The following is a 10311-nucleotide window of genomic DNA, read 5'->3' on the forward strand; positions in this document are numbered from 1 at the left end:
CGTGTTGACTACGTAGTGTGGCTTTGATATCTGTAGTGTGACCGTAGAGTGATACGTGTGAGTGGCATGCGATGGTACAGTTTGGGTCTGGTGTATGTTTGGCCGTGGTGTGGCGTGATGAACAACTGTGTAATGATATCGATACAAGCGTTGTGTCTGTGTGTGTCTGACTGGAGTAAACGTCCCCTTCCATCAAGATGCGTATATCGTGCAAATAAATTTTTTAACTCTATTATATAACTTCCTGTTCTGTGACTGTGACGTGATGTATGTATCTGGCAGGCGTGTGGTTTGTAAAGTGCGAGTACGTGTGTGACTTTGGTGCAGCGGTACGTGAATGGAGTTTTGTGTGACAGTTTTATATGGTGGTGTTATTTAATTTTGGAAGTTGGGAAGCGAGGATGACTGTCGCAAGTTTGCCTGAGTGCGGCAGTGCAGTGTGCAGAGGATAGGTTATAATGTCAACAGCATACAATATACTTAATTAAGAGTGGGCGACGCTACTAGGCATTAAGATGAAGAAGGCAATGCAGTGTTTTCAGTACCGTAGTGGTATTTCATTAAATACGTCTAAGTTTTGACATCTTAGCATCAAGTGAGTAATCAGGAGACATTTAGTGAGCGGAGATATGGCTGATATATATGATATTGTCGCTTCACGCACAGTTAATATTTCCCGGAACTAAAATCGAATCTTATAAACCCCAAACTTAAGCTCAAATACACAGCACAAGTGTATAAGTGGTTTGATGTTTCAGTGATGTATCTGTGACGGCCGCTTCACTGACAGAGTTCTAATGTGGAATAGAAGTATATGCGGGAGCGACAATCTGTGTAGGGAGTTTAGTTCGTTCGTGTGAAATAGAAAGGTTTGCAGGAGCAACAGTTTGTGAAGGGCGTTTAGTTCCTTCATGTGGAATATAAAGGTTTGCATGAGCGACAGTCTGTGAAGGGAGTTCAGTTGTTTCATGTGGAATAGAAAAATTTGTGGGAGCAACATCTGTGAAGGAAGTTTAGTTTCTTCATGTGGAATAGAAGGATTTGCAGGAGCGACAGTAACTAGGGGGTTTATGGGAGCGACGATAACAAGTTTGCGGGAGCGACAATCTGTGAAAGTTTAGTTTCTTCATGGGGAATATAAGACTTTGCGGGAGCGACAGTCTTAAAGGGGCTTGCAGGATCATCAATAAAAAAGAAATCTGCAGGAACGAGAATGTGTGAAGGGAATTTCTCGCCTATGGATTGTTTCATTGTGGAGTGGAGTGGAGGGGTTTGCTCCAGGAGCGACATCTGGCGGCGGAGCGGGACGCCTGCGCCGCAGCTCCCCAATACCAGTGTTTACACCGGGAGGCACCGCCATTGCCAGCGTGCAGGTATAATACACCCTCACGTCACTGACACACACGGCGTAATCCCTTGGTGAATGTGTATATAGAACAACCAGTAAAATGTTGGCCTATGCGAAGAGTGTAAAGGACGAGGATTACAACCCTGAAGGTGAAGGAGAAGGAGGAGATGAGGATTTTGATATTAAGGGTATGCTGGAGATGATGCCGCCGCCACAGCCTCCACAGACAGGTAAGTGGCCGCCTACCCGCACATTTCTAACCTACAGTGTTATATAGTTGTGCAGGGTTCTATGCTAGACCTCTGTCGTATCTGTGGTGGCAATGTAAAGCGTTTAGTAAGGTGTACTCGGGGCCTCGCATCGAGGAGGGCTGGGTGTGTGGGAGGAGGCTCGCCCCCGCTCTCAGGTTTGTTATGAACTTTACACAATGTCCACTACGCGTATTGAAACAAAACTTGCGCCACTTGTAGTATGTAAGGTTATCTTTCTAGTGATGCAGGCTTTTGTATGGGGAATGTTGACTTTGTTGCAAGTTACATTAATAAGGTGCGAGGAGTCGCTGCATTGTTACTTAGTGATCGTAGGAGTGGTAAATTTTCGGTTTGTAGTATCCCTCGAATTTCCAAGATGATGCTACTTATACTGTGATAGATTTCTTTGTGTTCTGAATGAAGTTCATCATAATTTTTAATGGGCACTCATGGAAAATTGGGTGTTATTATTGAAGATAATACCCCGTCACCTCTGTTTTTTGGTGTATATATATATATATATATATATATATATATATATATATATATATATATATATATATATATATATACAAGTGCACCCATTTAACATTTTTGGATGAAACTAGTTTTCTGGTAGATTTTGATGTGCTTTGAATGAATCTAGTATCTGTTTCTGCCACAAATCAATGGTTGTTGTTTTTCCATGCACATAAACCACAGATTTGCGACAGAAAACAAGCAGAGATTCATAAAAAAATAAATAAATAAATAACAAAAGTGTAGTTTCATTTCCACTCATGACACTGAAAAAAAAAACAAAGCTTAACCAAACCTAACCCAACTAAACCTAACTTAATCTAATCTAACCTAACCTAATCTAACTAACTAAACCTAGTCTACCCTACTCTATCCTATCTTATTTGTCGTCTGGTACTTCCTCATCACTGGAGTCCTCAGTGGGAAGATCTGGAGTTGGGTAAGGTTTGTTATTGCTGTGATTTTTTTTATCACCTTGAAGTAATCACACGCAAAGCTATCTTCCAAGTTCTTCCCTCCCACCTTGCAGAATTTTCTCTGTTCTCTTTTTATGCTGCATTATTATCCTGTTTATATACAGAATCGCTGTTTTTTATGTGTCTCCTCCATCTAACCTTGCAGCCCACCTATTGGATGATTTTTTAAAATATTTTTTTGATTGGCCGAGGCATCATTTCACACGTGCTAATGAAATGCCCTCCTCTACCCCACCCTTCTCCCATCCTTCACTCCCCTTCCTCCCGACACTGCTTGCAGACCATCATGGTGTGTGGTAACCTGAGTACATGGAGAAAACAATAAACTTGATAAAAATTAATATCTCAGGAATGAACAATTTGCGGCAGTAGAGATATACACCTCTGTGTTATATGTGACCCAAGTACTTAACTGAAAACAATTTTTTTTTATTTATTTATCTATTTTATTTTTATTTATTTATTTATTTATTTATTTATTTATTTATTTATTTTATTTTTATTTTATTTTATTTATTTATTTTTTTTTGTCATGAAATGGGTGCACTTATATAAAAATACCCTGTTTTTATGGTAATTGAGACTTTTCTAAGACATGTATCTTCTATAGTCTTTCCATTGCAAGCAAGTAGTTTTCAAGCTATTTCGAAGTTAGGCTAATAGGTTAGATTAGGTTTGGTTAGGATAGGTTAAAAAAATAAGAATTTCCAATGGAAATGAGCTTAAAATTTGTGTGGATCATGTAAAAACAACCCAGAAAAAGTAAAATCACCGGTTTAAGGAAGGATTGGTATAAAGTAAAATTTTAATGAATGGGGGCTCCAGGCTGGCTGGGTTTGCAGCTCATGGAGAATTGGGGTCCCAGGCTGGCTGGGCTCAGATCATGGAGAATTTGGGTCCCAGGCTGGCTGGGCTCAGATCATGGAGAATTTGGGTCCCAGGCTGGCTGGGCTCAGATCATGGAGAATTTGGGTCCCAGGCTGGCTGGGCTCACAGATCATGAAGAATTTGGGTCCCAGGCTGGCTGGGCTCACAGATCATGGAGAATTGGGGTCCCAGGCTGGCTGGGCTCAGATCATGGAGAATTTGGGTCCCAGGCTGGCTGGGCTCACAGATCATGAAGAATTTGGGTCCCAGGCTGGCTGGGCTCACAGATCATGGAGAATTGGGGTCCCAAGCTGGCTGGGCTTGCAGCTCATGGAGAATTGGGGTTCCAGGCTGGCTGGGCTCACAGATCATGGAGAATCGGGGTCCCAGGCTGGCTGGGCTCACAGATCATGGAGAATTTGGGTGTCAGGCTGGCTGGGCTCACAGATCATGGAGAATTAGGGTCCCAGGCTGGCTGAGCTCACAGATTATGGATAATTGGGGTCCCAGGCTGGCTGAGCTTATAGATCATAGAGAATTGGGATTCCAGGCTGGCTGGACTTGCAGCTTGTGGAGAATTGAGGTCCCAAGCTGCCTGGGCTCACAAGTCGTGGAGAACTGGGGTCCCAGGCTGGTTGGGCTCACAGCTTGTGGATAATTGGAGTCCAAGGCTGGCTGGCCTTGCAGCTTGTGGAGAATTGGCCTCCTGGGAGGAGTGGACCCATGGCTCATGGAGAGTTTGGGTCCCAGGCCAGCTGGGCCTTCAGTCTGCTAGTATGAATTGCCAGTTATGCACTTCAGTTGCAATGTTACCACATTGACTGAGTAAGGATACTACCACACAGGGCAGGAGAGGCTACCAGCTAATGCAGCTACTCTCTCTCTCTCTCTCTCTCTCTCTCTCTCTCTCTCTCTCTCTCTCTCTCTCTCTCTCTCTCTCTCTCTCTCTCTCTCTCTCTCTCTCTCTCTCTCTCTCTCTCTCTCTCTCTCTCTCTCTCTCTCTCTCTCTCTCTCTCTCTCTCTCTCTCTCTCTCTCTCTCTCTCTCTCTCTCTCTCTCTCTCTCTCTCTCTCTCTCTCTCTCTCTCTCTCTCTCTCTCTCTCTCTCTCTCTCTCTCTCTCTCTCTCTCTCTCTCTCTCTCTCTCTCTCTCTCTCTCTCTCTCTCTCTCTCTCTCTCTCTCTCTCTCTCTCTCTCTCTCTCTCTCTCTCTCTCTCTCTCCAGGCAAGAGATATGATCACTTTTACATTGTGAGATGGGCATCTTTGTGTGTGTGTGTGTGTGTGTGTGTGTGTGTGTGTGTGTGTGTGTGTGTGTGTGTGTGTGTGTGTGTGTGTGTGTGTTTTATTTAAAAATTCATACCATTCTCTCTCTCTCTCTCTCTCTCTCTCTCTCTCTCTCTCTCTCTCTCTCTCTCTCTCTCTCTCTCTCTCTCTCTCTCTCTCTCTCTCTCTCTCTCTCTCTCTCTCTCTCTCTCTCTCTCTCTCTCTCTCTCTCTCTCTCTCATCCCCTGTGTGTGTGTGTGTGTGTGTGTGTGTGTGTGTGTGTGTGTGTGTGTGTGTGTGTGTGTGTGTGTGTGTGTGTGTGTGTTATCAACTGGTTTAGTAGCACACACTTGTGACTTAAATAAAGATAGTATGTTTAGGAGTGTGGATGAGTGCATGATAGTAAGTGGAAGAGAAGGTAATAATGTGGGAGGGATTGTGGTGGGAATGTCTGAGTCAGAATAAAATGAATACATGAAATAAATAAGTAAATAAATAGATGAAAAAAAGAGGGTGTGTATAGCTGCATTAGCTGGTAGCCTCTTTCACCCAGTGTGACAGCATCCTCACTCATTGTGGTAACACTGTGACAGAAACGCATAACTGGCAACTCATACTCCCCAGTCAGCCTGGGACCCTAATTCTCCACTAGCCGCATGCCTAGCCAGCTTAGGGTCCCAATTACCCAAGAGTCATGGCCCAGCCAGCCCAGGACCCCAATTCTCCATGGGTGTGATATTGCATTTTCTCTCTCTCTCTCTCTCTCTCTCTCTCTCTCTCTCTCTCTCTCTCTCTCTCTCTCTCTCTCTCTCTCTCTCTCTCTCTCTCTCTCTCTCTCTCTCTCTCTCTCTCTGTGTTTATGATATTGTGTGAATAATTTTTCTATAATTTATTTGATCTTGGTAATTGTTTCGCATAATCTCAATTAGGGGCAGAGCAGATTCCTTGCACTATCTCACTCACATTAGTGCTTTTGACTGAGATATTGCTGTGGAGGATGCAATGATAGGATTTCTGTTGGCCCTTCTCTTCTAAAAATACTTATTATTGTTGTAAATAAGTTATTTCTCCCTGCTGTGAAGAACATGTAAGCACATGGAAGTTGCATACATCATGGGAGTGTCCCTGTAGAGACTGAGCTATCCCTCTCTGACCTGAGTCACCTGACCCTACTGGTAAGCACCCTGGGTGCTTGACCTAAATGACAATGCTGCAAAGCTATGTTGTCAGTGTTGTGATATTTATGTAAAATCCATACTATTTATTATCTTAAAACCAGAACCACTCGTAGCACTGCATGGTTTGATGAGCTAAATGATCCATACTTAATACTTGAATTTCAATAAAAAGTAAAATGAACTGATATATTAAAGAGAAATTGTGGCTGAGTAGTTAACAGATTCTCAGCCAACACCTAAACATTCTTCCAAGAATAACAAGAGTATAGTCTGAGGTATCGGAGATCTCTTGCTTGGAAGACGTAGTAATGACAGATGAGGTATTGAAAACCCACCTCAAAGCAAGAAATCTCTTGGAGTTTTTCTGTCCCTCTCCCTCCTACAAATTTTTAAAATAGATCCTGTTCCCCTCCCTCCTACAATTTTTTTTTTAAAAATAGATTAAGAAAATAAAGTAAATAATAACACCTAGTAGATAAATCAATTCATTGCAAATCAAAACCTATTAAGAGAAAAATTTATCCTAGAAATCATTGTCTGCTAGAAATGAAGAAAATATTACACTTATTGGCTCACAGGTCACAACAGATAACACCAGCCTTGGAAACTTTTGCTTTATCATCATACCTTGCAGCTTCTACAGTAGAGCTCTTCATGGTAAAAACAGTTGAGGGTATTCCCACATTTAAACTATCAGAAACTTGCCATTGGGGCTGCATATAGCCCATATAGCATATGCAACCCTTGCCTTTATGTTAACACTGAGCCCATATGAATCACATAACTCCTTGGTCATTAAGATGCATGCATATTTCTCAAGACAAAAATCAAGAAAGATGAAAAAAAAAAAAGATAAATTATGATCATAGCAATAACAGTAATTAGAGTTAGGCAGTGGTTGGAAGTGGTGAGTGCATCACCTTCAACAGTTGCCATCTCCACCGCCACCACCATCATTGCTGCTGTTAGTAAGAGTTGGACAGTAGACAAAAGTACACTGAGATATTACATTGACCCAAACTAAATTGAATTAATGCTTTCTTCTAACATATCTTGGTGCTGCATATCCCCAATTCTTTTCTCATATTTCCAGCAGAGAATTTTCATGTGGGAGATGACATGAGGGCATTGAAACTCATATACCAACTATCAAAAAAGCGGACTCGCAGAAAGAAGCAAAAGACAGGCCCTGATTCAAGTGTGCAAAAGGCAGACTGTGATTCAAGTACACAGAAGCTGCTCCCTGATTCAAGTATATTTTATAGTAGTGGTTGTCTGGGACTACATTGTAGTCGGTAATTTATTTAGTGGGATTGAAGGTTTTGGTAGAGTGGGATACTATTTTCATGTGGCTTAGAATAGATACTAAAATTGGAAAATGTACTTTACTTTTATTGGGACTTCTATTTTAACTTACGACATTATGCATTCATGTGTGTGTGTGTGTGTGTGTGTGTGTGTGTGTGTGTGTGTGTGTGTGTGTGTGTGTGTGTGTGTGTACGACATTATGCATTCATGTGTTTGTGTGTGTGTGTGTCTATATATATATATATATATATATATATATATATATATATATATATATATATATATATATATATATATATATATATATATATATATATATATATATATATATATATATATATATATATATATATATATATTATTAGTTTTGTGTTTTCATATTTGTATTTTATTTTAGGTATGTGGTGATCCCACAGCCTGACATACTTGCCTATACTATTTTGTACTTCAGTCAGCCTGAGTGGTTAAGGAAATTGTAGCATCAAGGTATCAAGCATTTAATGTGCCACATCCTTATTCCCTTACCAATATTTCCTTATTTCTTGTGTGTCACAAGAGGCAGTGGAAAGAAATGATGCAGAGGTGCCAAAGTGCCCTTTTACAGTATGATTTCTGTTTATTGTGATCAACAGTCATTAAGCATAAGTTTTATATAACCATGGCATAAATGTCACCTGTTACCTTGTGGAACCCCATCATGTCCATTACCTTGTGAGAGCTCCTTAGAGCAAGTGTCAAATGTACATGTAGTAACTAAACATGGGATTAAAATTATGGGGAGGAATTATGATAGTAGTTTTTTATTTGTTAATTAATTAATATTGTAGTTTTATATTTTTATATATATATATATATATATATATATATATATATATATATATATATATATATATATATATATATATATATATATATATATATATATATATATATATGTGTGTGTGTGTGTGTGTGTGTGTGTGTGTTTATTCATTTATTTATTTATTTATTTATTTATTTATCTATTTATTTATTTACTTTTTATGTAGTCTATTGTTAATGACAGTGACTTTAACACACAATATATTATTCCTATATTGCATCCCTCATATTATGAATATATGTATGTATGTAGGTACATTAGGGTATGTGACAACAAACATGAGTGTTCGATATGGCAAATGTGTGTTATGGCCACTGAAGAACCTACGTGATAAAATTAACTGGTTCCAGGGAACCAGATAATAATATAAAAAATTTCCAGTTTAAAAAAAAAAACATCAAAACAAGCACATTTACTCTACTAAATTTGAAATAACACAACCAATATATACAGTATCCTCCTGAGTTTCATGCCTAGTCCTAAATTCTTACCATCCCTGAGTTTCATATGCTTTGACAAGTATAGGTCACATCCACATACTGTCACCATCATGTTTATACATACAATAAATTCCACCTAAGTTAGAGCTCTCTCTCTCTCTCTCAGTGAAAGTAAAAACAATCTTAAAGACTCCTAAATAGAATGAGACTGATTAGGAATGGAAATGGAATTATAGTATGAGAATGGAAATGGAATTATAGTATATATATAGAGAGAGTGAGAAAGGATGAGGCAAAAATGACATAAAAGGAATGAGGGGAAGAGAGAGAGTGAGGCATCACTCCCTTGTCCCTTATCTCTGACAGATAAGGGGGAGGGGAGGTGACAGGGAGGGAGGTTTATTATAATAATAGGGAGGGAGTTTTAGTTTGTTATTCCGATTAAAGTTTTATAAAAATTTCAGTGCTCGCATGATTGGCAAGTTTGTCTTGCCAGTTTTGGCTCATTATTCCAATGAAATTTTTATTTAAATTCCAATGCTTGCATGAACGGCAAGTTCATCTTGGCAGTTTTGGTTTGTTATTCCAATTAAATTTTTATCTAAATTCCAGTGCTTGCGTGAGTGGCGAGTTTGTTATGCCATCAGTTTCATCATTCCAATTAATTATTTATCAAAATTTTAGTGCGTTATTTCAGTTATATGTTATAACATTGTCGCTTACCCTACTGTACTAACAAAACTATGACAGGTAGAACTTTGTGTAATGATAATGGTTTCAGCTTGCAACACCATTCTATGGAAAAGTTCAAAGGGGTAACAAAATCTCCGCTTGCTTCCATCCTCACATTAAATCCCTGTATGCTTCTCTCTCTCTCTCTCTCTCTCTCTCTCTCTCTCTCTCTCTCTCTCTCTCTCTCTCTCTCTCTCTCTCTCTCTCTCTCTCTCTCTCTCTCTCTCTCTCTCTCTCTCTCTCTCTTGTATTTATCTATTTTTGTATATTAATGTAATCTTTTAGCCTTCCATTATTACATAGATGTACTGGATGCTCTATTGACTGCATTTGAGTCCCCTTGTTCATGATATGTACATTCCAACATTCCATCAAAGCCATTTGTTTGGATCATGATAGACATGTCAAAACTGATGGATGGGAGTCACCACATGAAAAGATCAATGCATAAAAGTAAAAAATGCAAGAGAGGTTTAAAAAAATTGCCATTAATGTTTTAAAGCAATATTTGCTTATTCCTTCTTTATTTTCAGGAAATGGAGAAATTGGACGGCAGAATGGCCTTGGTACGCGGGAGGGGAGTGCTGGTGGGATGTCCAAAGAAGAGAATGGAGAAAGTGGCCAGACACACTCCCTCAAGCGTAGCTCTTCCCATGACGTTGAAATGGGTGCAGATCAAATTGGTGGGTTATTAAACATACATGATAAAGAGAGGTGTTTTATGTGATTAATTAAATGGTTATCAAATTAAAAAGATATCCTTGCAAAATACATCACCTCCTTGATAATTATTTCATCATGCTTGTCAGAAATGGCAGCTAAACGACGAAAAACTGGACCACCTCAACCAAAGAACCCCATCAGTACGCTGAATGAGCTACGACCTGGCTTGGTGTACAAAACCCTGGCCATGGACGGGCCATCCCATGCTCCAGTCTTTACTGTATCTGTAGAGGTAGGATTTGATACTCTGCTAAAGCACAAGGACAAAATAACAAACAATATTCTTTTTGTACACTTTTTTTTGTAAGGTATCATTATATCAAACATTTGGTGATCTTAAATGAA

General features: G+C 39.5%; 1 protein-coding gene across 1 annotated transcript in view; it reads left to right on the top strand.

Moving 5' to 3' along the window:
• Nucleotides 1-927: 927 nt before the first annotated feature.
• LOC135101419 (double-stranded RNA-specific editase 1-like) overlaps nucleotides 928-10311 on the top strand; it is a 28550-nt gene continuing 19166 nt past the window's right edge. Inside the window, 4 exon segments of the mRNA XM_064005356.1 lie at nucleotides 928-1578; nucleotides 6995-7153; nucleotides 9777-9926; nucleotides 10053-10198. Coding sequence (XP_063861426.1) covers nucleotides 1449-1578; nucleotides 6995-7153; nucleotides 9777-9926; nucleotides 10053-10198 — 585 coding nt within the window. The 5' untranslated portion in view covers nucleotides 928-1448.

The sequence above is a fragment of the Scylla paramamosain genome, chromosome 6 (assembly GCF_035594125.1).
Source record: "Scylla paramamosain isolate STU-SP2022 chromosome 6, ASM3559412v1, whole genome shotgun sequence".
NCBI lineage: Eukaryota > Metazoa > Arthropoda > Malacostraca > Decapoda > Portunidae > Scylla > Scylla paramamosain.